At 45.1% G+C, this 26,988-nt stretch overlaps 1 protein-coding gene across 1 annotated transcript in view; it reads right to left on the reverse strand.

The window, feature by feature from the left end:
- Nucleotides 1-5,343: 5,343 nt before the first annotated feature.
- The window catches only part of ALPK1 (alpha-kinase 1), a 30,812-nt gene continuing 9,167 nt past the window's right edge, over nt 5,344-26,988 (reverse strand). The window contains exons 3-13 of the mRNA XM_010293143.1: nt 21,217-21,415; nt 19,154-19,213; nt 17,418-17,504; nt 16,631-16,707; nt 14,911-15,006; nt 14,286-14,390; nt 11,814-13,854; nt 10,663-10,816; nt 9,442-9,604; nt 6,153-6,339; nt 5,344-5,540 (exon numbers count right to left, since the gene is read on the reverse strand). Of these exons, the coding sequence (XP_010291445.1) occupies nt 5,344-5,540; nt 6,153-6,339; nt 9,442-9,604; nt 10,663-10,816; nt 11,814-13,854; nt 14,286-14,390; nt 14,911-15,006; nt 16,631-16,707; nt 17,418-17,504; nt 19,154-19,213; nt 21,217-21,415 (3,366 nt within the window). The remainder of the gene's footprint in view (nt 5,541-6,152; nt 6,340-9,441; nt 9,605-10,662; nt 10,817-11,813; nt 13,855-14,285; nt 14,391-14,910; nt 15,007-16,630; nt 16,708-17,417; nt 17,505-19,153; nt 19,214-21,216; nt 21,416-26,988) is intronic.

The raw sequence follows: 26,988 nt of genomic DNA on the forward strand, positions 1-26,988 counted from the left end.
GTGCCGGGTGCCGGTCCCGTGCCTGGAAGAGCAATCCCACCGCTGCTACCAAGCCGTACAGCAGGCAGGAGATCACCGAGGAGGCTGGTGCTGCTGCGTTCATCATTAGCCCTGAATTTTGTCAAGCAGAAGCGATTTTGGCAGCGCAGGCTGCCTTTCTGAGCTTGTTCACGTGAGGCTTTCCCCTCGGTACCCATCAATACCTCTTTCTGCTAAAGGACCGATGCCTAAATCCAGCAGCTGGGCTCTTGGGGCAGCTGACGCCGGGTTTATGGCAGCGGGGGCGTGTTGCCTCGCGTGCAGGGGCTGCCTCACAGCTGGAGAGGTCACCCGGCGCCCGCTCTCCGCTGGCCTTAATGGCCCAGGATGCCACAGACTCGGAGGGAGAGGGACGGAAGCAAGTCTGGCTCAGCCTCATATTGTCAGAATAACCGAGGGTCTCCCGTTTACACTGCATCTTTTGCAAAAGAAGTTTCCCAAAGTGCTTCGTAGTGCTGTTAGGTATCGGCAAAAGAGTGAAAAAATCATTCAGCCTCGTGGTTAATAGGCTTTGGTTGCATCAACTTGTCCTCTCTTGATATCAAATTTACTTCTATGCACCAGTACATGACACACAGCGAACAAAACCTCTGCCTTTCACCTGGGAACGTGCAGAAAGGTTAAGTGGGAGAAACCTCTTTAAACAACTATCTTCCCTGAAGGACAGGAAAGTCTGTCATCACCTCGTGAAGGGACTTCTTGTACTGCAGCGCCTACACGGGGCGCAAGCTCGAGCCCTTGCGTCGGCTGCTTTAGCCGAGAGGAGGAAATGTTTCCTCAGACTTTACGTCCCTACAGTTAATGATAACATTTCACTGCAGCAGCACAACAGAGTTTCGCTCATTTTGTAGAGACCACAGGGTGACTGGCTCTTAATGGTCGTACGGAGCTCTTATGTTGGACTTTGGAGTGTGTTAAACTTAATCAGGCTCAAAAAGCATCCTTGGTAGCTAGTTACTTAATAAAAAACACTGGATTTCTAAAAAAAAAAAAGAAAAAAAAAGAAGTATTCCCTAAGTCTTGGTTGTTTCAAATGACTTTTTTTGGAAAAGAGGAAATAGCAGAACAGCCATTTTTTTGGTCAGTAACTCTAAGATGAAACTTCCAGCCAAAATATTAAATGCTCCATCATCAGACTGAGTCAACTATTTATTTCTCTCAATAATCACCTACTTATACCACAAATATGAACGAATAAGTTCTAAGTTCTGTGTGTATGCGTCCAAGTTTTTCAGCCGGTGAGGTTATAGAGCAGATTAATCCAGGATCTTCCGTACCCAAGCCCTCGATGAAGACAGCGTGCCTGCGTTTGTGAAGGACCGATACATCTGAACTTGTGCCCAAGCCTGCTAAGAGTAAGACCAGCAGAAGCCACAGGGTTGAAAGTGATGATGTCTGTTTTAATGGGGAACTGGACAAGCTGATACTTGATACTAACTTTTAACTGTGAGTAGCCGTAACTTCGGCCGAGATGGTAAAATGCATGCTATGAACCAAGGAAGGAAATCAGATGCTAAGTGCAAATACCAGGAAGACATCAAAATATTAAAATTTCCCACGGATCGCTTTATGCAGGAGCATATCTAAATACAACATTTTTTTCTTTCTTTGAACACAAGATGTAAACTGGAAAAGGCATCGCTTTTCAGGGGTCTCTGTGCCGTTACAGCAGACATCGCGGGGCCGGCTGCTGGCAGCGTATTAGGCCACTTTGTTCCGCAGAGATTGTCCGGGAGGTTTTGTTTCGCTTTTAATTGTCTCTATAGAGAAGAGAAAGCCTCTGCAGAGAGGCTTTAACACAGCATCTCGGCTGCCTATTAATTCCCGAGATCTTGCTAACTAGCTTTGTTTCCTCTTTAGAGCCGGGCGCTCTCTTTTGCCGGCGCACGAAGCTACGTATGCGCAGCGTTTGTCACTTGGTTAAAGCCAGCATTTCCCTACCGCTGCAGACAAGCCCGTCCTTTATGGGCTGCAGAACAAGATAACGGATTTAATCTTCCCAGTAACACGTGAGTTTTCATGTATCACTTTAATCTGCGAAACGCTGGGGCCGAGTGTACCGTCACATGCCGATTTTACTTTTCTATGAGCGAGTGACTCCCCGGCTCAATGATGGATTGTTCGCTCGCTTTTAACAACAGTCAAGATGGTGAATGCCCCGGGGTGATAGACAGTGTGCAATGGGAACGGCAGCAAATCTGATGGCCCGGTTCAAGTTCACCTGACAAAGCTGAAGCAGTCTGCAAGCAGCATTCGAGAAAGGATTATTCACACTAGCATTATATTTTTGAATGCATTTTTCTTCCTGCGCAGCTGCCCAGCTCCCAAACACTGAAGGTTTATGCACCATAATAAAGAGATTTAATTTTTTTTTTTCTTCTCTTGCTTCTCCCTCTTTACACCTAGTTCTAATCGGTCAGCGCAGTGATAGGGCATCTTTCCAAACAACTCGGCACAAACATCACCTAGAAAACAATAGCATCGCTAAAAAGGGGGAACCAAGGCCTAAAAATCTCTGCTGGCTGCAGAAACAAAAGCAGATGGTTTTGTTAAAGCTAACTCTCTGTTTGAGACTCATCTTTTTGTGGAAGTTTGAGGCTGTGTTCCCTTTCTCATCAGGAAAATCTCCCCAAAGAAACGATCCCAGCCTTCGAGCTTGGGGATGTGGGACGCGAAGGCTTTGGAGGAGAAGAGGAGAATTTAAAATCAAGGCAGCTTTTCACTGCCAATGGAGTGGGAAAGCTACCTACCATTTTTCAAGTTAAGAACCCTGTAACACGTGGCAGTGCGCATGCATATGCGTGCACACACGCATATTCTGGAGGTGCTGGCAGGGTCTTGGAAGAGCAAAATCTAGGTCTCATCATAGTTTCTTTCGGCTGGAGAAGCAGCAACAAATTTTGGCTCCAGGCCTATGTGTTATTCCAGCCGTATGTGGCACTGCGAAGGGGAATACGTATATCTATTGCTTGAACTTCCCCAGAAGTAGCTTTTTTGCCTGCTGGTTAGGCTAGTAACACCAGGAAAGATGTGCTGGAAGAATATCTTGATCAAAAGATCACTTGCCTTCTCCTGTGGAACAGAAAATCAGCTACAGCCTGCAGATGCAAAGACATGCCCTCTGCTTTTAATCACCATCCGCAGTGCATCCATGAGAGAGGCTGAAACAAGCATCGTCCTGTGAGGTCACGCAGGGTAATCACCCGTTGGAAACGAAGGTTGAAGCCCACTCGTCCTGGCCAGGTAACTCATTAAAAGCCTGTCCGCAGTGGATGTAAAATGGACAGTTGACTTTTTTAGGACAAAATGCTTTAGTCGGCATATTTCATTTGAAAATGCTTCTTTCATCATAGTCTGAATTTGGGCAATATTGCCAATAGTTTTGGGGTTTTTTTTTCTTTCAACCAGACACTCCGCTTGGCTTAATTCAGCATTGAAGGGGTGCAGCATTTTGTGTGAGGAGCTCCCATCCCCTCTTTTTTTACAGCTGTTTTCTCTACAGCGTACTGTATACATTATCTGACCATGCCAGCAGGTTTGACTCTTTTTAGCTAACCAGCCTGTGCGGGAAAGAAACCCAAGATTTCAGCTGTTCAGCTAGAATTCACAAAGTTGGGAGGGCATTGCTTTCCTCTATGTGCTTCTGAAATTTGCTGTGACAGAGTAACTCTGTCCGTTGGGCCTCTTGGAAGTAGGTGAGCAGTTATCAGTATGTGAATTGCTGTAGGTGTCGAAGGAGGTCACGTGAAAGAATTGCAAACTTTAGCTTAAAAAAAAACACAACAAAACAAAAAAAAGCAAACCACAAAAGATGGTTTCATAAAAAGTAGAAGGCGGCAGCTGCCTCTAAGCCAGGCAGGCACTACCAAAGCACGTGGCCAGCATATATGCCACGGGCTGTTCAGTCCTGGTGTTAAAAATCAGGGGCTCTCCGAGTGTGCTCACTAACAACCACAAACAATAACAAACAAAAATGCTGCTAAAATGGTGGAGTTAAAGGATTAAGTTGCAGCTGTCTGCCTGTGCGATAGTAAAGCATGGTCCCAGCACTGGTGGAGGTGTCAAGAAAACCCCCCGCCGTGCAGGTATACATTTCGTCCTTGGCTGTGTGAGTGGAGTGGGCTGGGAGGATCAGGGCCTCGGCGTGGGCTGTGGGTAGGGGCAGTGTGTAAATACATCACTTAAATAATATTGGACATCTAGTTTACTTTCATAAATGTATTTTCTGGGACGTGCCAGCAAAGCAGGTGGTTGGAAGCTCTGCAGGCTGTGCCTCCCACCAGCACTGAGGCACAACCCATCGGATGCATCGTCCTTGCTACCGGCCGCAAATTGCAAGTCTCCTTCTCTCCGCTTCTGTCGGTGACTCGGCCGAGAAAGGCATCGCTCCTTCCTGAACGCCATCCACCTCGCGGCTCTGGGGCTGCTTACACAGTGCTTATTAAATGCTGGATTCTCCCCAGAACTGCTCCTTTGTACATCACTCCCATCCAGTGGGATTATTTGTGGGAATTAGTTATAGAATTGGTCACCAAATCTGTGGTGCTCACAGTTTCATTCCAGGCAGAAGAGATGTGCTGTCCTTAAGTGAGAACTGTTCTTCTTTTGGGGAAGTCTTCTGAGAGTTTGTTAAATGTTGCAGTCCTAAACTACTCATGTAAAAAATCTCTTGGTTCAAGAACACTATTTTCATCTTGCAGAGCAGCAGAGTTTTCTTGGCTGTTATGGTTAAAACCGTATTTCCACCTGTTTAGATGTTGTGTGGTCACATATACACATATACACACACACCTCTGAAACAAACTTTGTTATTTTTGAAGCAAACCAAAACACTACCGTTTGTTCCCTGAAGCATTTATACAAGTTTTTGAAAATTTTACAGATGGTTGAAATACAACTCTCTGCTTCTGTCTCACTCCAGCTCATATTCCATTTCCAAAGAGCAGATGGTGCCTGTTGCCCTTACCGGGTCTGAATGGATTAGAAGTTTATACAGTCTTGTAGTACACCTCTAGCTGAATTTAGGAGGCTCTTTTCTTACTCTTCTTACGTTCTTCTGTTAATTCTTACAGATGGCTGTCACAACACAAGGTTCAGATGGTACACAAGAGGGTAACATGGTATTACCAGCCTGGATGCAAAGACCAGGACTTGCCATACCCATGCAGGTAACAACTGACCCGACTCACGTGGGTATCGTCTCAGTGGCTCTGTTCTCACAAAGACAATATTCTCCTCAAGGTGTGTAGGGTGAAATACTGTCCGGCTTATGGGTCATTCTTTGTGTGACTCTCTTGTGCGAGTCTATATTGGCAGATCTATTGAGGGTCTTGTTAGAGAAAGGCAGCGACAGATTTCATTGCACTCCACGTGTTGACTATTAAAGAAGTAATAAATTCCTCTCTTCCCAAAGTTGGAGCGTGAGACATCTTTGCTACTAAGAGAATGAATCTGGGGGTCTGTGAGGTAGATGATGCCTTTCCCGTTACCTGTCACCCAACCTGTGGAAGAAAGGATACATTTTGGTACTGAACATCAGAGCTTTTGTATTGTCGTACTCAGGACTGCCTGCCTGGCTCTGTTAATGCCATCTCAGTGATTCCCAGTTTGCACCTATGTCAGCAAAAGCAGAACCCTAAGAGGTAAGTAACGAATATTTAAAGAAATTAATATCCCAAAGATACCTGTGTGCCAAAGGTGGAGGCTGAAAGGTTTTATCCTGAGCTCTTAACCAAAGAGCTCAGTTCTCCATTAGCTGATTAGGGGACCTCTTTTTAGGCTTGCCACTTTTAGGAAGGAAGAAGCATGACAAAACCTGCTGCCTCTTTTAGTGGTTCTCCTTTAGATGGTTCCACAAGACACATCCTTGCAGACTGGCTTTAGGCTAATCGGATGCAGATCACTCCGTGGCATGAAGCTGTGGCACACCTGGGAGCATGCGGCTCACGTGCTCTTGCTGTGGTGCAGCGGAGAACAAGAGCACTGCTCAAGGCGAAAACATCCCTGCACATACCTCCCTCACTTTATGTCATTTAGAGACAGTACGTCCTTTATATAGCATATTCTGCAACATGAGAGGACAGGCAAGAAATGAAGTTCACTGTAATACAAACCTTGCAGATCAACAACAACGTCTGTTCCATTGGAGAACTCATAGGAGAAATGGCCATAGGCCAGACCGTACTCGGTGGCTTTGTACTCGTTCTTTACAACCTTCGTGTTATTGGACAGCTTCACGAACTCCCCAAGGATGTAGGGCTCCACAGTCACACATCCTTTTATAGTTCTGTCTTCCAGTACCTGAAAAGCGAGTGGTAATGACAGTCATGCGAGCACAGATGTGAAAACAAGGACACTAAAGCTCCTCTAAGTGAAGCCTTGTTTTGCCCTCTAGAACTTTCCATGCGTAAGACGGATGGGAAGACTCTTCATGTTAATCCACTGCTGATTCAAAACACGGGCTGTTTAGATGTGGAGCTCACACTTAACTAGAACAAAGGGTGGTACAAGATCCAACACAAAATCAGCCTGACAGGGCAAACTCCACGAGCAACGAATTCTAGAAATGTCTAGTTTGTCCAGCAAATAGGTAACTTTTTTCAGGAGACTATGTCTAAAGAATAAGCTAGAAAGCTGAAAAGATTTGCGTAAACCTGCAACTCATCCTTCTTCAGTGTGTAAATAACCAGTGGGAGGGTTTGGGGTTTTTTTTAGTCATTTCTATGTTCAGAGACTTGTAAGTGCTGATGCCAGACTCTCATTTAGGCCTTATTAGTGAGTGGCATAGAGCCAGATCTAGTGCCAGAATGGCTAACAGGAACAGTAATATACTGTCGTGGTTTAGCCCCAGCCGGCAACTAAGCACCACGCAGCCGCTCGCTCACTCCCCCTCCCACAGTGGGGCAGGGGAAGAGAATTGGGAACAAAACTCGTGGCTTGAGATAAACACGGTTTAATAGGACAGAAAGAAAGAAGGGAACAACAGTGATAATACCAACAAAGGAATGTACAAGAACAAGCGATGCCCAATACAGCAATTGCTCACCACCCCGTGATCGACAGCCCGTCCCCGAGCAGCGATTTCCGCCCCCCGGCCCACTCCAGTTTATGTACTGGGCATGACGTCGTATGGTAGGGAATATCTCTTTGGCCAGTCTGGGTCAGCTGTCCCGGCTGTGTCCCCTCCCAGCTCCCCGTGCACCCCCAGCCTGCTCGCTGGCAGGCCAGCACAAGAAGTTGGACTGTCCTTGACTGCTCAGCAACAACCCAAAACATCAGCACATTATCAACAGTTTCTCATCCCAAATCCAAAACACAGTCTCACACTAGCTTCTGTGAAGAAAACCAGCTCTATCCTGGCTGAAACCAGGACATATACATAGCATGCTACCATATACCTACTCATAACAAAACAGTGAGTTCAGTGCTGTACTGTGGAGGGTACCTCTCCGTATCTGAAACGCAAGTCAAATGGAAAGTTAAGCATAAGAATAAAGAAAAGATCCTTTACTTTCTCGCTGGGGGCTGGATGTCAGCTTTAACCTCTGTGCCAGGACACCCAGATGCGGCTCCTACCTCTAACGATCAGGCTGGGTGCTGGCACAGCAGAGCCATTTGTCTGGCAGCTTTGCAAGCTGTCCTCACAACCATCATGCAGAAGAAAGAGGGGAGAAGCAAAAGCTGTCCTGGCTACAGTTACCTGAAACACGTAAGGCCAGTATGACCCGTGTGTTAAGACTTGGGGGCCTGTCTAACGCCACAAACTCCACGTGTTCAAAACTGAGCGGGCAGACAAGCATCTCCCATGATCAAAAGTGGCTGTTGCTTTGGTTGAGTGCTGGGTATATTAGCATCTGGTTTTTGTTGTTTAAACAGACTAACTGCGAAGTGCTTTTTCTTGAAACTTTTAGCATCAAGCTCCTTGTTTTTTCAACCCACTCAAGAGAGAAATTCTCATGACTTTGCTGCCCCATCCTCCCAGGCCCTCTCAGATAAATCCACATCCAAGCCAGCTCTCAGCCACTCGGCTCTTGTGGCTCTCCGCAGCCCATCTGCAAGGCTGGACCACTGGGATGGAGGAACAGAAATGCTCCTCGGTGAGAGGTGGCTGATGGATCCGTGGCCTCGCTGAAGCTCATGGCCCTGCCAATTCCACCAGCCTTTCTTCACCCCTCGACATATGCACGGCTGCAGGGAAGGCACAGGCATTGAGATAGATACTGGTTGTGCCGTCAGGGACAAGCAGAAAAGCAGCAGGCTGTAGGGCATTGGATCAGAGGTGAGGTTGTGTCAACAAGTTAATTGAACCGTGGTTTAAAGTTGTCCATGGTTTAAAGGTGTCCTATTCTATGCTAAGGGGTTGTTATTGAGGAAAAGAGCTTTTTGTGATAGCCATTTGACGGATGACTGAGCTGCCAGTGTGATAAGGCCATGAAGAATGCAGGTCTCGCTAGGGGTAAGGATTCCTATTGCCTCTGCAGAAGGCGTGGAGGGGTTTCAGGGGAACGCTGTACAATTCTGATCATCAATATTTAAGGATTGTGAATTCAGAGAACAGGCTCAGGACTTCACGGATGAACCAGGGAAGAGAGACCTGTATCTTGAGGTGACACTAAACAAGCTTGGCTTCCGTAGCCTAAAGAACAGAGGCTATGAGGGGATGTTGTTGCTGCTCCTTCTTTAAATCTAGGCCTCAAAGGAGTTGTGAGCAGGACAATAAATACAAGTTGACTAATTGTAGGTTAGAAAAGAGCAGAAAGTTTCCAGACATCAAGAGAGCAGCTCTAGAATGGTTTCTTATCGGAAGCAATGAAGATTAAAACATAACACAACAGGGTTGCTTTTAAGATAGGTCTTAATGAGTATTAAAAATGATTATGCAGGGGTTTTGCCTGTGATATCAGGGCACTGGATCTGATGAGTCCTTTCCAGCCCTGTGTTCCCTAAATTCAGCATCCTGCAGAAAAGGCCTCAAAGTTGTCCTGCAGCAAATCATTTTGTCTGCAAGAACCTCACTTGCCAGGTTCTACTGAGATTTAGACATTTCTGTGGTGCGCAAAATGGGCCACTTTGCTGCTCAGATTTCATAACTACCCCTGAAAACAGATGTTCATACACTGTTAGATGATATAAAAGGCTGGGTAGCTGCTGGGCTTCATTTACAAGTGACTTTCTGACTTCTAACACTACATGGCATCTTTTCTGCCCGTGCACCCATGAACTTGGAGCTCCGCAGGTAAGTGTCTTCTGTCCTGAAATAAGCAAATGCAGCTACCAGGTAAGATCACATGAATGATAGCGTGTCATCTACAGGTGGCCTAACTGCTTGTGTTTTAAAATAAAAATTGACCCAAGACACTCTTCCCATCACTTCCTTTGTATTGATCAGAAGACAGTTCTTACCAGGAGTACTGCCGATGGGACGTAAAAGATTTGGGTAGGCACCTTTTGCTCATACAGCCTTTTGTTGAATTCCGTCACGTAGTACTGGGCAGTCATTTGCCGTTCTACATCACTGAGATGATGAAGAAGTCCTTTTTCATCTTTGTATTCTTTCCCAACATACCTAAACAAAAAGAGAAGTGTGTGGTGTAGCGAGACTTGCAGCAGACTGCACTTGGAAAGCCCCACTCGTGATGCAGAAACATCACTACAAAGCAGAGCCTGGCTGTTCAGAAGCAAAGCCAGCTGTTGGTGATGCATTTAAAATGGCAGTGGTTTAAGTTGTGGGTTTTTTTCTTTTATAGCTCTTACAAGCATAAAATGCTGTACTGATCAATCAAATCCTAGGATGGGGGTTTCATAACACCGGAATGTTTGAAGTCAGCTCTTCTTGACTCTGAAGGTACTGAAAATACTGTTCTTAATCCGTAATAATTCATAAGCTACTCGTAATAACAAACCCAAATCTGCAATTAGCAGTTAGCAGAGCTCTCCTGATGCAGAGGCCTTTATCAGGCAAACAGGTGATTTTAACCCTGCTTCCAGAGCAGATGCATCCATTGCATAAACTTGCTGCTAAAATGAAAGCAAGCAACTGAAACACCTTTCTGCCTACAGGAATTGTGAGATAAATATAGAGAGATATCTATGTTGCTAACTCTCTAATGCAAAACTAGAGGCCAAACAAAAAGGAAGCAACATTCAAGCTCCCATGAAATTATCCCAGCACGGACAAAGGTGAAGTCAGGCCTAAGAGCTGTCATAAGCAAACGAACACTAACGTGGCTGTTAAAAGAGAACAGTGAAGTGGCTTATTCTTCCCACAAATTAAAAAGTAAAGGGTTACACGGAGTGATGGGGAAGACTGCCAAAATGCCCAGGAGATTTGGGAAAGCCATAAAACATTCTTGCTCCAGAAAATCAGTCAAAATTTAACCAAATGTAAACTACGTTGAAACAGACTAAAGAATCAATCTTCTCCCACTGTGACTATGATTTCTGTAGTTGTCCAAGTAAAACTTGTACTGTCTTCTGAAAATACCTGATAAAAGCTCCTGTCTGACATAACGGGACTAGCTGAATGATAGGTACAAGACTAATCTTACCAGACAGTTTTCACTCATATTTACACAGAAGTAGCGTTGATAACCATTTTGTTTCAGAAACTGGTTTGAGCAATACCTTCCCAGGCTTTCTTCTTGGTGCAGGAAGTGTATCCAAAATGCACTTCTCTGTTTGCCTTCATTTGCCACGTTCAGGTAGTCCCCAATGAATACAGCCGTTTCTTGGCCTGTCCAGAGCCCTGATTTCTTTGAGTATTTTAAAAGAAGAGCAGCTACAAAAAGAAAACACCACAAGTAGAACGGACAATTCCACAGGACTGCTCTAAGCCTGTGCTGAGGGATGACATAATCAGCACCCAGGTGTCCTGGTTTCAGGCAGGGTAGAGTTAATTTTCTTCATAGAAGCTAGCATGAGGCTATGTTTTGGATTGGGGATGAGAAAAAGTTGATAAAGTGCTGATGTTTTGAGTTGTTGCTAAGTAGTCAAGGACAGTCCAGCTTCTCATGCTAGCTTCTATGAAGAAAATTAACTCTACCCTGCCTGAAACCAGGACACCAGGACATAAGATATCTAGGCTTCTCTGAAAGCAACGTAGGCAGCTATAAAATATATGCTAAGAGGTATCTAGGTGCAGAGTTGGATATTTTACGTTAAGGACAAAAAATTGCTAAACAGGCTTGAGACATGCAAGATGGGATGAGCCCTAAGTGCATTTTACTTAATGAGCTCTATGAGGCAGCCTACGGTGCTGTTGCTCTTAGCTTCTGCATTTCTTAGTATATTGATCGAGTCTCTGCATATTAAGGTATGGCTGTTATTTATAATTAACCTAATGATCATTATTTTAAATACACAGTTTGCAGGGACAAAGTGTGCAATCTAAATGGGCGACAAAACCAGACACTCAAGTAATGGGGTAGAAAGGGCTTGATGAAGGTAGAAGGGCACAGGGAGTTCAAGCAGTCTAAGTCACCCCTTGCATGAAGCGATTGAAGCAGGAGGGACTGCGTGGGAATGGACATGGAGCCCATTTCCATGAAGTTGTGACTGGTATGCAAATGGGTAGGAAGGAATAGGAGAAAATGGTTCAAGGGAGCGTTCTTCCATTGCTAAAATTCTTATACAAAAACTCATAAAACAACAACAACAACAACAAAATCCTAATAAATGGTGACTAAAACATTATGTTAAAAAGCCTAAGTCAAGACTGTTCTCTGTGGCAGTACCTAACGCTGTGTGAAAACACCCATCGCTGTGTGGAAACTTACAGTATGCTTTACGAAGCTGTTTAGACTTAAAAATTCCAGTAGGCGTCAGTCGCTGGACAAGCCAATTATGTTCTACTCCGGCCAGAAGCTGCATGTAATCATCGTCCCTCAGAAATCGAGCGTCAAGGATTTCTTCCTTTGTGCTCCCAGGCATGAAGATAAAATCACTTCCCCTTGGGTTCAGAAACGGACCTTCAGGGGAACTCTTGGGCATCTGTGACGATTCGTACCATGAACTCAGATATGAACTGGCTTGTCTCTTGCTGCTCACCACGTCCTGAGACTTTTCTTCATCTTCTTCAGTAGTGGCACAGTCAAAGTGCTTGGTTATGGACATCTTTCCCCCTGAGGGCAAAGCTGTTGGTGCACCAGCAGTTGTTTGATGCTCTGGAACGGATGCCGTAGGATAACTGTTTACTACGTCTCCAACACTGATGAAATCAAATTCAGTGTCATCTATCGTTTCCACTTGGGTGTCAACTTCAGGCACTTTGAGAAACCCGTTTCCCACCACGGCAGATTTCCTCAGCCGATTGTGCACAGAGGAGTCACTGACCATTTTCGCCTCGATGCTCGTTGGTAGTACAGATGCATCCCCATTTGTGGGGGGACGTGCCTCAAATGAGGGGTCCTCTGTGCTATCTCCAGTTTCTCCTTCTGAGTAGACCCACACAAACTGGCTCCGAGGCCAGGCCACAGGGGCGGTGCCGCCCTCCCTGCCACTGTCCTTGATCCTGCAGCCCAGCTCCACCCGGGAGGAGGACTTCTCCTCCTCCTCCTCTGGGCTGGCAGGAACAGAGTAAGTGGTGGAGAGGGAAGGAACCGCGTCGTTCACCTCCTCTGCTTCCTTTTCTGATGAGCTCTTTCCACGGTGTCCTCCCTCCCGCAGCTCTTCTCTGCGAAGAGAGGCCTTCTCTCCCAGCCTCCCAGCTAGGGGTGTAGCTACCTCTAAGGAAGGCTGAGGAGATCCCCAGCAGCTCTGTAGAGGCTCTCGTGGAGAAGGATGCCAGGCTCTGGGAGGCAATGAGCACAAGTATGCTGCTTGACCATTTTCATCAGATTGTGTTGTGCAACATTCCTCTGCCACTGAGCCCTTTTCCTGCTGCTGCCCTTCCCTGGGAGACTCTTTGCTGCTATCACAGTTCAGGTCCTCCCAGCTGGAGGAGTAACTTGATTTTGACAATTGGCACCAAGAGCTCTCAGAAGTAGTGGTTTGACTCGTGTTTTGCCATCTGCTGAAATCACTGTTTTCACCATTTATTTCTATTTTTAATGGCTCAATCTCTTCATCGAAGGAAATTTTCATCCCATCAGAACCACTGTATTTATTTCTCTGGACACTGAGTCTCTCTGAGCTACCTCCTGCGGTTGGTGAATTCAGCATTTTCACAGTGCCCTTCCTCTGGTACACTATTTTTTCAGTAGTACACACAGTGTCCATGTTTTTGGTTTCTGTTCTTAAGGTTGTGATACAAGCTCCCGCTTGGGTTTCTCCTGGTGTGGTTTCATGAATCCTGCAAGTATTTTTAAACACTTCACACACTGACAGATGATGCTGAGAATGCATGGCAAGGATTTTCTCAAAGTTGGCTTCCCCTTGCAGAATAGGTTTTTCCACTGTGCCTTTATAACTGTCTGGAACGTAAGACCTGGCATCAGAATTAGGGAAGCTTCCCACTCGCAGGCGCTTCTTCACGGATGTGATCACAGACATGATCTCTTTGGCAAGCATTCCTTTCTCTTCCTCTTCTGTAGAGGAAGTGCTGTATGAATGCAGTTTTCCCATGGCTTCTCTACACAGTTGACTCACCTCATGGAGGTTCTCGCTCTCCCCGTAGAGCCATCGATGCACGGTTGTGAGGCAGAAAGCAGCTTTAATAAAACTATGGAGCTCCTGCTTGCTGGTGACGGGACTCTTCTCGTTCTTGGTGAGGAGGCCGATCTCAAAGGATTCTTTGGCTTCGGACAAGTAGAACATTCTCTTTTCTGGGGGACAGTCCTTAGAGTGACTATAGGACAGCAAACACACCCCGCGGATGTTCTGGGAGGAGAAGAAAGAAGAACGAAGGAATTAAAACCCTGGACCTCTGTCAGAGAGAAATAAAGGGAGGAAAAACTATGTTTCTTTCCCTTATACGATTTGAAGCAAACGTCAGCTCTAAGTGCCTGCTGCTGTGTTTCCCGGAGGGAATAATATCGCTCTTTTTCCTTTGAAATATAGCTGTAGCTATCAGAGAAGCAGCATTCCCAGATGGACTTGAAAGCCCATCCTCACTCTGTGGACAGATACTGCTTTCCGCCCATCTGCTCAGCTTCCGACTGGAGTTCAGAGCAACATATAGCATCATACCCACAACACAGACACAATACCCTGTACGATGCAATGTTTGAAAGCCGGATTAGAGCCAAATTTAATAGCCTGGACTCTTCTCTTCTACACATACCACTTGCAGAATGAAGGCTAATACTTACCACGGCTGTGAGGACAAACAGCGGGGTGTACTGGCTGTAGGCTGCTGCTAGCTTGCAGGCCTCAGCAGCTGACAATAAGCGATGACTGAACTCTCGGAGAAGGCTCTAGTGAAATGAAAAAAACAAGAGGGAAAGTGTCATTTCAAAGGCTTTCTTTTCATAGAGATGGGTCTACCTGGTAAGCCACCCTGTTAGGCTGAAGAAAGGCAGGCTGGGATTCGTTTTTTCTCTGTTGTAGGTTCCCTAAGCTCTCTGAGACCTTTGACAGAGTGCGACATCCCATCTTAACAACAGCCACGTCTGTTTCTGCAGGAGCCTTTTTGCTCAGGTTTGCCATCAGTACGTCACTTTTTGACCTTATAAATACTCTATATATTACACAGACACAGACATACACACTCTGTAAATACTCTTAACATATTCTTTTTCCTGAAGCAAGGCATTCTTCCATCTAAGTGCTAAGGAGTTTTTTCACCAGGAGCAACGGAAGTTTCTTCAGCCCTCTCAGCACAGGAGAGGACCTGGAGGAAGAACAAAGTGTGGGTGAATTTGTGACAACAAAATACACATGTTGCCTTCTTCCATCTGAAGAATCTACACACACAAATACCAAACCAAGTCTTACCAGGTCAATCTCAGCATTGCTTTTAAAACGTACATAATCCTTCTCATTCATGGAAGCAAAGATGTCGGCCATAATACCCAAGGAAGTAGCAATTCCCTGAAAGAGAAATGGAAAATTATCACAGCGTTTTCTCCCTTGTATTTTGAATTTTACTGCTCACAAATAAAGTAGGTTCTGTGTAGAACATACCAGAAAAAAAACCAGAAAACAAACAAACAGGATCTGAAGAGAAGCAGAAACCAGGACAACTGCTAAGAAATTCAGAGATGTCATCTTGGTAGGGTTTTATTATCTTCAACTTGCAGAAAGTGTAGCCTGGTGGATACATATGAGTTTCGATGAGTGGCAGCTATCCCTCTTACCCGCAGCTCTAGGTTTCATGAATCCTAAACTTGCAACTTAAACGGCATTGCATTTTCCTTAGCACTGCGTTTTCCCAAGGTGCTGTTTGTGACAATGAAAGTGAAGTCTCATGATATCATCAAAACCTGCATTAAGCCCTTGGCTAATGGCTAATTTCAGGCTAATACCTGAAATAAAGACTCAATCTGTTTTACTGTTGTTTTTCAGAAAAGACAAAAAATTTCTGTTTAAGAACTGCCCCATTGATCCCAGTCTAAAAAACCCAGGGTGAAGATGTCTAGAGTGATGACAGAATAAATGCTCATTGTGCATAGCCTAAGAGAACAAGCATCTTTTTTAACTATTTCCATAGCTTATTGCACTGTTTAAAAACCAAATAAACAGAGTTGGACAAAAGTCAAGAGTTCTTGGTGTTGAGATAATTGAAGGTTTTTTGGTAATTTGTAATTGGTTCTATAGAACCAATTAAAAAACAAGACATGAACATATAACATATAAATCTATGAACTTGCTAACTCACTCTCCCTCTGACAGATTTGATCTACACGTGCTAGCTAAGGGTCTGCCCAGCTAAATAGTTAAGAACACCAGGAAGTATCTGTGTGCTTTCTGCAAAATTCACTACACATCTTTGCTCCCATAGAAATTTTCTGAGCTTGAGGTCAAGCTTTAATGTATGGCAGAGGAGAGGTGACAAGGTCTGGTTTTGAGGTATATCTTGTGCTGGGATACAATTACAAAACTTCTTAAAGCATCACCCTAGGACTTGCAAGACTTAGGTTCACATTCCTGTTTAGCTACGGACACACGGTGTGACTGTTGCTTCATCTACAGCGGGAAGATTAGCGCGGCCAAGCCTCACAAAGGTGTTAAAGGCAGATACAGTGTCTGTTGCAAGGTCTTCAGATACTGCAGTGCCAGGGAATATCCATCACCCACAACAGATAGTGTAGCACAGCTCCTGTCTATATAGACATGCTTGGTTACTAGGAAAAAAAAAAATGCCTTAGTCCTAATAAATAAAATAAAAATATCTATGGCTGCATTCTGGGATTAGTCTGTCCTTGTCAGAGGCACCTGTGACATCCTAGGTGATGGTTCACTTCAGATGATTGTGCTTAATGAAAACTATTACTTTCATTCCCCCGGAGGAAAAAAGGTGTCCATAAGTATGTGTATGCATGCGGAAACAATGTGCAACACAGACTTCAGCTAGAGTATTTGTCCTGCGCGTTAACCTTGTCTGAGGTGCGTAATTGAAACATTATTGCTAAAAGACTTTTCTGAAGTCAACAAAAGATAATCCGGAATGATTATTAGATTGGCCAGGATATCCAGCGTGAAAAGGAAATACTACCTTTTTATCTGGTTGAGGAAGTTTGAAATATCCCACAACTGAAGCCCAAATCAGCTCTGCTGCCTCATACCACATCCCTGAAATAAATCAGAAAAAGAGTCACTAAGCAGATTACTGCTAGAGATGGCTTTCAATAGTTTAATTTACACCTCCTTGAGTCAGGAGCCTTCAAAACAGTATAAAACCACACCATGGCATTTTTTGCTTTGGTGACACTGAACATTTATTAGTTTCCTTTAGCTTTTGGCTGTGCACAAACACACATTTTATGGTCATAAAAGACTTCAGCTCAACAGTCATGGGAGGTGAAAGGTCACATCAAAAGCATAAAAGTAAGACTGTTGGCCTCAAATACCAAGCCCTGAATAGAGAAGCCCATCATGCTGAAAACTCTCGTCTTGAGAGAGGAAATTGCTGTGATGCACCTGCGATAAACCACTGCACACCTTTGGGAACAGCAAAACTGGGCAAAGCATTAGCAAACACGGAGTAGCACAGGGTAAAAAGGGAACAACATTTCAGAACGCTCCTCGGCTTCTGGTAAGATTAGTAGTAAAATGATAATTTCTAAAATGTGTTTGCTTGGTACATGGCTCTAGGTCCAAGCTGCAAACAGATGGGCATACAACTCATCTTCTGTGGCTGTGTTATGGGCATCAGGCAGGTGTTCTGCACAAGCTAAAACTCTGACATATGCCAGATGTACCATTTTAAAGCTTGATTGCAAAGGAAAAAAAAAAAAAATAGGGCAAAACCTTGAGCAGGCGTTTATAGAAAAAAGCCTTACCAAGCTTTTGCAGAATCTGTCCTCTGATTTGTAAGCAGACTGACTGAACGAGAATCCTATCACTTTCCTTGGCATATCGCCAGGTACCTGCAGAAAGAGTGGAGAAACTCAGTAGAGAATGAAAAATGTTGCTGTCATTTTAAGTCACTCTGAGGGTAACCTAAATCCCAGTAAATTGCCAGGATTCTCCCCATGGAATTTGGCTGGTTCGAGTCGGGACTTACAGTCAGATGACAAAGTGACAGTGAGTTACGGAATATAAGCAGACAGCTGTACGAGTACGTAGCTTGAGTGACAGCTATATAGAGCATAAAAACAATCTACAAGGTGAAAGGTACCTCTCTTCTGTGAAGTAACAAAAAGTCACTGTATATAAACATTGTACAGAGTCCCACCAAAAACCAGCCAAAAGGATTAATATGGGATATCTTTGCTGTCGCCAGTACATACAGCAGAGCAAAATACTTTCAACCATTGGCAAAACACGTTTTCTTTTCAGATATCTGTATCTCATGAAGATTAACCCAAAAGTTTTCATGCTAACGCAGTATGATGAGTTACACAAAGTCATTCATTATCAAGTCCATACTGGATTTCAGAATAGAACATGAAATAAAATCGTTATGCTTTCCTAAGCGTGGTGAACATTTCACTGCAATTCTCAGCGTCAGTTATCTGTTCAACAACACATCTTCAACATTAAACAAACAAGTATTATCATTTAATATTATGAAAAGAACCTTAAAAGAAAAGCATAATCTCAAGAGATGCAGTGTTTTGCATAGCCAGTTCTACTTTAATAGTGATAGCTGGTATTTTGTTTAAAGCCTTCTTGCATGAAGGCCCTTCTTGTGTGAGAATCTCAGTTTCACATAAAACCAAACCAGCAAAATCCACAGCAGGCTTCTTAAATTTTCTAAGTTTCACGGTTGTAGAGAAACCTGAATGCATTGACTAAATAAACCCTGAAGGCTAAGAAAATGGAGAATAGATATAAAACCCTAAAATATATTGTCTCAAAAACATGACTAAATAATAATGACGGATGTCTGTCAAAAGTGATGAATTTGTACCATTAGAAATACTACACATCTCTCCAGATCTGAAACAAGCCACACGACCAGCAGTATAGTCATTTGACAGAAAGGAAAAAAAAAAAAGAAGTAATTTCTACAAACATCATCGTGCATTAAGGAATGATCCCATTTTTGCAGTTTGGCACGTCTATCCAGCAATGGGAGAAAGTGCTGTAAGAACCAGGACTCACTCTCTTTTTTTCTTAACCCCAAAAGATACTAAATAATTCCACTGCAGTCTGCTACAGGTCTAGAATAAAGTATTCATTTTGTTTGTAGGATCAGTGTGAATTTGGAGGATAAGCATTTCTCTAACAGGCTGGATTTTTGGGGCGGAAGGGAGTTGTCTTACTTTTCTACCTCAGTCCATTGCCTGAAATTCGTCCACCTTTAAAATTCTCTGAGCAGAGAAATTAGTAGGAAGGCTGTCAATTCAGAATATTTTCCCACCCAGGTGAAGAGAGACAAGATGAATTATGGAAGTTTCAAAACAAAGTTGCAGTTTCCACATTGCAGCAAAGAATGGTAAAGAAAAGAGAAATGTGGAGTCATTAATGAGGTCAGAATGGCTGTAATTCAAACTCGTGTGACTGTTAAAATTAGTATGAAAAATCCCACCAAAATAGCAACTACGAAATTGGAAAAGAAATATATACGTACCTGTTGCTCCATTGTCATTAATAAGGCTGCTGAGGACATATTCAGCTTTTAAAAGTTTACCTGATTCAAAATTAAAAAAAAAAAAAAGGAAAATTAATATAAAAATGTATCACGTAGCATGAAGTGAACAAAAATATTAATCAGTGAAAGTCCTTGCAAATTGTACTGTTCTGCCCAGCACTGTCAGTGTCCCACACTTAGCCTAAACTTTCCAGCTAAGTACGTGCTGCAGACGCTACCTCATGCTCAGGAATCTCTCTGACACAGGCTATTCTACATATACCACAAATATTGCAGAAAAGGCTGATGAGGCAACTGTTTCTAGCTGGACACTCACTTCAGAAAACCTCACTGAGAAGCTGTATGATATTTAACCTCACACATCCCAACATCACCTGCACATAGATTTGTTCCTGTCTATAGTCATAAACATACATGCACTACGTTCTATACTATATGGTTGCAAAGTAAGATGAAATTACATATATATCTGTTTTACTTAACACCCTAGACATTCCTGGAAGAGTGCTTAATCTTAAAACGTGAGAAAGTCTTCCTTGAGTCAAGCTCTAGTATTTCTGTTGAATTTCTGTGCATGCTGTCTACATTCTGCAGTGCAGCTTCAGCAAACCGACCACGAGGAGAAAATAACAGATACCTTTACAGGGGAGGCTAAGGCTGCACGTTTGGTTTTAGAGTAAACCCAAGCCCCACGGTGTAGGAAGGTGGCTCCAGGCACTCATTTCTCGCTCTGCTCCTTCCTGGTCTTGGGCTGCTGCAGGATTCAGAGCAGAAGAGGTGGTAACAAGACTGGGGCAGGCGCTGAGCTGCTGGCCACTCCACGGGTTGGGATTCCCTGCTCTTATTTCTCTTCCAGAAGAAAGTAGTCTATCCTGCCTTCTTCAGCAACAGAGCTGACGGTTCCTGTCCCAAGGAAACACGGGTTTTGGAAACCCATTTTGGTCTCACTGGGGAGCTCACCGGGAGGGGAAACTGCAAATGCACCTCAAAGCCAACTGACTTGATGTCCCACCACAGAAAGCGTAGCCGCAGGCTATGCTGCCTCCCTGTCGCTCTCTACCATCTTAAGCACAGAATATATAGCCAAAAAATATATAGAAAGGATGCAGCATGCAACACAAAGTGGGGATCCTGCCTTTCAGCCCCCTGTCATTCGGCTCAGAGGTTTTGTCGCTTGGCTGGAGTCACCTGTGGCAGGCTTGATGGGCTGCGGGAGACACCTTAAGGTCTAATTTGATCAGCTTGATTCGTGTTGAACCTTTCTTTTTGTCTCAACGCTCTGGCTGAATTCAAGAAGGCTGCTCCAGCCAGTGAAGCAGTATGTTGGCTGAACTAGCCCACCAGTTGAAGTGTGCCAGTACGCAGACGCCATGGCAATGGGAGCACGAGAAGTCCACACCCACAAATAAAAAAGGCTGTGCACGGAACTTCTAGTTCTCTGTTCTGCAAATAAAATATTCCTCAACTGGGTTTTTCAGTGCACGTTTTTCTGGCTTTGTTCTATTCTCCCCAATAGGACAGTGGGAAGATACATTAAAAATCCTTCAGGTGTTGCTCATGTTATAGGAATGATGGAATTTATTTTTTAAAAAAATCAGTTTATCCTTGAGGGGTTGTAAGCTGCATTGTTTGCATAGTCAAGTGGTCCCACTGGAAAAAAAAAAAAAAAGCAGCTGGGACAGTGCGGAGAAAATGCCAGGATTCTAATTTACTTTTTAAAGGCCCTTGGTCAGAAGTATAGCAATTCAGATATCCCTGTTTGAAACCAGCGGGGAAGATTTGTTAAGGAACAAAAGCTCCAATTAGTATTTTCCACACCCTTTCACAATTTTCTCTCCTGCTTTTGGCTCTGAAACCCTTTATACCAGCCCCTTTGTGCTAGTGAGAGGAGCTGGGAGGGCTCAAGGGGGCTGGGAGTGGGCTGTGCATTTGAAAAGACGGCACCGGGGCCGTAAGCACGTCATCCCCAGCAAGGGACAAAGTGTCTTCTTCAAAGTCAAGTAGTGCTTAATTGGGCTTGAGCTGCGAAAACGGAGCGGTACCTGTGTTGACGGAGAGGCGAGCCTGGCGGATGAGCACCTGAGGACCGATCGGCGTGGTGGGCTGCAGCCTGTGCAGACCCTTGGCGATCTGAAGAAGTTTGCTGGAGGCGTCAATCCAATACAGGAACCGGTCAACCAGGAACACAAGAGCAGTTGCCGTTACGCAGTCCTTGACCGTGATGGAGGCTTTCAAATAAACCTGAAAAGAACACCAGCACCATGGGGCAGTCTTGGAGAAACTCACTTCGCAAAGGCTCCGTGAACTGCCTACAGAAAATATTCATCTTTAGTAACTCTGCCCAACAGTGCTGCCCATGTACCGTTTTAGAACGGGCGGGATATCCTCAGTTATTTGCTCTAAGGTGGCTACACAGTTGCACAGCAAGTGAAGTACTGAACATTACAAGAAGCAAATATTCACTAGCAATGAAAAGGCTCAGAATTTCTACTCACCTTATAATCTTAATGTTCCTAGGCATCTACATAATGGAGAAAGTCTTTGTGGCAGTGATCAGATAGGATTTATTATAACCTATAATTACAACTGTTGCTGATCATATTTTCGTTTTTAAGATAGGAATGTTCCAGCTGTTTATTTTGTTTGAGCTGTAGATACCATTCCTGATTTTTTGGGGGGTCTTTCTAACTGTTGTTTAGTATTTGCAACCACACCATTTGGTGGTCTTTTTTTTTAATGAATTTAAATCATGTCCAACAGATTACTAGCAGTAATAACAATTAGTTTAAAAGGGGACCATGAGTCTGGAAAGACTGGAAATGGTCACTGTAGCCATTGTTCCAGATGGAGCTCAAGCCATCCCCTCCTTTGTACACCACAAACAAGCAAATAGGCCAAGAGTCCAATGTTTTTCCCCTGCAGGTCATCTTTAATGACAACTAAGTCTGCATGAACTCTCTTGGATTCCCACAGTGGTTGAGCCATCACACCGACATGGGGAATCAGCTGGAGCTCCTGAGATAGCGTGCTGTTAAGAGGACAGAAGGCCACCCAAGACAGCCATGAGGAGGCACACAGCATCATCGCAGTTGCAGAAGTCCACACGGACTGCGGACATCTACCAAAAACTGCTCCCTTCCCATGGTGGGCACGGGTTGGCACTCCTGCCTGGTGGAGCGAGGAGGTGCTCCACACACTGCCATCCAGGCGATTCCCTTTTTGCAGGTTTGTCACATAGGATGGGGAGGATGGCATCCAGTCATTGTTTCACTGGAACATCTGCCATCGGCCGCAAGGAAAGACCCATCTCTTCAGCTATGGAGCCTCATGGGTTCCCTGACCTGACTGGTCTTCATGGCCACCAGCATTCAGCAGTCTCACACTGGCTACAGGGAGCCTGGCTTTCTGCTGCCCGGCCTGGCTTGAGCACCTGGGAGCCGGCAATGATCGAATACTGTTTTGCAGTGTTCAACCACAGAGGAAAGAAAAATTGGAAAACACCTTAAACTGTACAAAGCCTCCTCAGAAGAAGGATGTGTTTCCCATCTCACTCATGTCAGCGAGTAACTCCACTCATGACAGAGTAAAAGCAACACAAGGGAAGGAAGATCAGGCCCCACAGCACCATCAGAGGATGAGAGACTGCCAAGAAAACTTTCTCCAAATCCACACTAAAACATCAAGCTTGGCAGCTATCTCCCATTTTTGTCTTAGGATCAGTCTCTTTCCTTTGCCTTCCTTGTGCAAACACACAGGCAGAGCCAGAGAGACAGCAGTGTCCATGAACTGCTTTAGACACTGCTCAGGCTTCTTGGACTCCTCCCCAGCTTCATTTCTATTCTCTTTGCTTTTAGCTCAGAGCCCCACAATCTGACAACAAGACTCGTTCTTCATTTTGAGCAGCATAACCACCATCCGAGGTGCGCAGGAGATAGCCCATGTCCAACCGTTTGGAGAAGAGCCTGCAGTAGACAGCACGAAGGCTGACTTGCAGCAGTGGTCTGTTGCAAGCATTTGCCAGCTTGTTTGCACTTCAGCGAGGTGGATTTGTACAAATTTCCTTTTTTCTCCTGAGCCCGAGTTGGATTTTCTAAGAGGATGGCACTTGAAAAGGATTCCTGGAGCAGGGCACGCACAACTCTGCTTGTGCCGGCCAACAATGGAGGAATCCCCCTCTCCAAGCACCTGTAAACTGACACTGCAAACCAGCCATTCGAAATGCTCATCAACAGGCCATATATTTAAGCACAGAGCATCGCCTAATCTATTTTTTTTTCCTCCCCTTCTTCCTTTAATAGATCAGAGCACAAAAGCCTGAGAGAGGGTGACCTACCAAACAAAAGAGCCTTTGAGTTCCTAGGAAAAGTAGACTTGGAGGAGGATGGAAGGAATCCAAGTGGCCCTATTATTTCCACTTGCACTAATTAGACATTTTTCTGTCAGCTATTGAGCACTGCTGAGAGGCCAAACTCACTGAATTCATTTCTAAAGTGTTTACAGAAGTTTGCATCTGTTTGTGTCTCTTCAGGAGGAAAATAAGCACTTCAATAGCATTGTGGAAAATCTAAACGAAGCATCCTATTCTGAAGGGCTTGGCAGTCTTGCAGCTGCATAATTTAACTCTCCGCTCAATGCCGAAACCTCTTGTGTCCCTCTCCAAACCCAAATGGACACAAAATGTAGAAAAGTCAAGCCAGGGAGAGAAACTCGGCTATTTTCTTTTTAGAAGGCAGGGCTGCATGCTGTGTGGCGCACAGAAACACGGTTCGATGTCAATCTTTGCAATTACGTCCCCGCCGTTCCGAGCAGTACACTGAGAAATTAATACCCGCTCCTTTCATTGCCTGCCAACTCGTGCGGCTAGAAAATTCCTCAGCACCTACAGCTAACGCACCGGCGTGCTGGGCACGCACCCAACCCACGCACAAAGACCCTCCCCACGCCACTCTGAAATGAAACAGGGGAGTGGCTCCCTGTCGTCCAGCCCAAACCCGGGGAAACCCTATTGACTTCCAAGATGTCGCAGCCTACGCCAACACAACCAGAAACTTGGCGCCGCTCGCTGCAGCCGGACATTTTGTTCTGCGTAGCGGGCTAGCGCCCTAAACAGATTTATTCACTTTCTTTATCGATTTAAAGCCGCTGTAGGTGCATCTACACAGAGGGAGGGAGGAAGGGAGGGAGGGAGGAAGAGCGAGGTACGTGCGCACTTTGTTTTCACATCTGTGTCCGTGATGTGAAATGCATATGTCTAATTGAGTTTATGACACAAAGGGAACCTCGCGGCTGGGAAGTGGAATCAGGTGGTGAGAGAATTAAATTTGCAGCAGATTTCTATACATGGACCATTGGGGAAAATGCAAAACAGCCTTTAGTGAAGGGGTTTTTTCCTTAATGGCAATGAGTGGGAGGGTGTGCTGTTTGCATGGTTTCCTGCATTAGTGGGTTAGCTCCTCCTCCTCATGCCGAGACTGAAGTTTGGGTCCCAGCTTTGGGTTCAAAGCCACGACGCCTCCTTTGCATTGACAATGGGGGCCGCTCCCAAGAGAGGGGAGAAGCTCAGAACCGGGGCCATCTGGCACTAGGACTGGCAAGAAAGCGTCAAAGGGAAATTATTGGTGCATAGTAAATGAGGATGAGGAGGAGGGGAAGAAAATAGGGGAAAATCTTTATGTGGCAGCTGATGTAAGAGGAATTACAAGCCCGAAGAAATGAAATATTGATTTAATCCACTCTCTCTTTATAAAGCAAGGATCCCAAAGGCAACCCCCCAGCCCAGCCTGCAGGCTGGGGAGGGTCCCCTTTGGAAAAACGCCCCTGCAAGCGGCGAGCTTAGAAAGCAGCGGCAGGAATAATTTTATTTTCAGAGTGTCCCCGCAGTGTTGCAGGCACTCTGGATTTCTGTGTTTCCTTGTATCCGTTTGTTGTATCAGACTGTTTCAGTCTTTGTTTCATTTGTAACTGCAGTTGAGGTTTAAAATCTTAAAAAAAAACAACCAAGAGCAGTCAACAAAGCATTTCTAATTTTGTGCATAAGGCAGGAGTTTCAGTGGCACATACTTCCAGGTGCTTCAGTTCTCTCCCAAGAGCTGTTCCTAGTTAGCACTTCACTGAACCCTAACAAATTGCCTGGTTTTCTTTCTCCCTACGTTCGTCCCCTGTCAGATTAACCACAGAGTCACAACACCAATGGATTTGGCTGAAGTCTTTCACCCTTTTAGCCCACGCGCTGTTAGCAAAGCCTGTCTTTCCAAGAGAGCAAAGCTGCTGTCACCGCACGGGACTTCTCTATCAATCTCTGCCTTTCAGCTGGCAATCAGAGCCCACTCGACAAATAACAAGGAATTACGCCTCCTACCACCTCTGTGATGGGCAGAAGAAAGCATATCCACGAGGTACAGACAGATACGCTTGAAACACCCAACAGGCAAGTCACACAGTACATAGCTGCAGACTGAGGAGTAAGAAGCTCCTGGACACTTTCTGCTCAGAGCAGCGGAGAACCCCATTTAATGGCTTGAGCTTCTGAAGCTGTTCATTAGCGCAAGTTATTCATCCTGAAAGCAATGGAGAGTTGGGTGTCAGGAGGGAGGAAGGCAGCAGGCAGCTCAGGCTGCTCAACAGCAGCATTTAGGGGCGAGGACAGAAGGAGAACCCTTTAAAGTCCCGAGGAAGCTCCTCGATGGGGAGCTCCTGGGGGTCTCATGTATCTGACAAGGCAGCAGGGGTTTGGGGGACCACCGTCATCTGCAGGAGTACCTGTTCTTAATTATTACCAAGGACAGGTGCAACAATCTTTGTGTGGCCCTGATTTGTCCTGCTGTGCTCAAGCTCTAGACTATTTATAAACTATTGTGGCGATTCCCTGTGGTCCAGTGAAATACCATGTTGAAGGGGATACTTTAAGACCTAAACATAGCTAAGTGCCAGTGCCAGAACCCCCCGAGAGGGCGGCATCAAGACCATTATAATCAGCTAAAAATCCAAGAGCCTCTTTCCTAAATCTGTGTCCTCAAAACATCAATCCGTTTGAGTAGTTGTTTAATTTGGAAGGAAGGCACAACATAGCAATCTCAGTAATACAACATCTCAAGGCTTTTCCAGGGAGGAAATACTCCAAGAAGCTGCATCTGGGAAGAGGAAATCCTACCCATGAGCACAGTGAACTGACAGCCCTACAGGTACCCAGGATCAGACTTCCCATTTGGTGCTCCACATAAATTCTGCTGTACTTTTCCCACGTAGGGAGCGGAAGGCTGAGCACTTTGCAGCGCTGCACGCTGGCAGCATCAGGGCAGTCACTCCGGACAGCTGAGGTTCTCCTGCCTGCACCTGATCTCTGATAATTCTCATTTTACAAAGCGCCAGGGATTGCACAGCCTCAGGGAAGCTGGGGTGCCACGGATTCCCTCTTGGGCTGAATTCATCCCACAGCTGCAGCTCTCCCTTACGTCACTCTCCGTTTCACGGGGATCACCCAAGAAGAGCTCTTATGAGGCAGGTAGCAAAAGGTCAGCCTGAACAACCAAGATCTCAGGGCTACAATTTAGGGCTTTAACTCTCCAGTTACCACACCAACAGTTAGAAGGAGGAGAAAACGAAATCTTCAGCCCCCTCTTTAGTTCTTTTTCAAAAGCTCCCAGCTCTTAAGTGCCACACACACACCCCTAAGGGTAGTTGTGGCACCTCCCTCAGAATGGCTTCCCTAATGGCAATCCATCAGCATGTAATTAGCCAAGGCCCAGGCAAGGGCTGCGGGGCCTTATTTTCTACTTTTTTCAATATTCCCATTAACTCCCATGAGATTCCGTGCC

Source organism: Phaethon lepturus, unplaced genomic scaffold (assembly GCF_000687285.1).
Source record: "Phaethon lepturus isolate BGI_N335 unplaced genomic scaffold, ASM68728v1 scaffold25248, whole genome shotgun sequence".
Classification (NCBI taxonomy): domain Eukaryota; kingdom Metazoa; phylum Chordata; class Aves; order Phaethontiformes; family Phaethontidae; genus Phaethon; species Phaethon lepturus.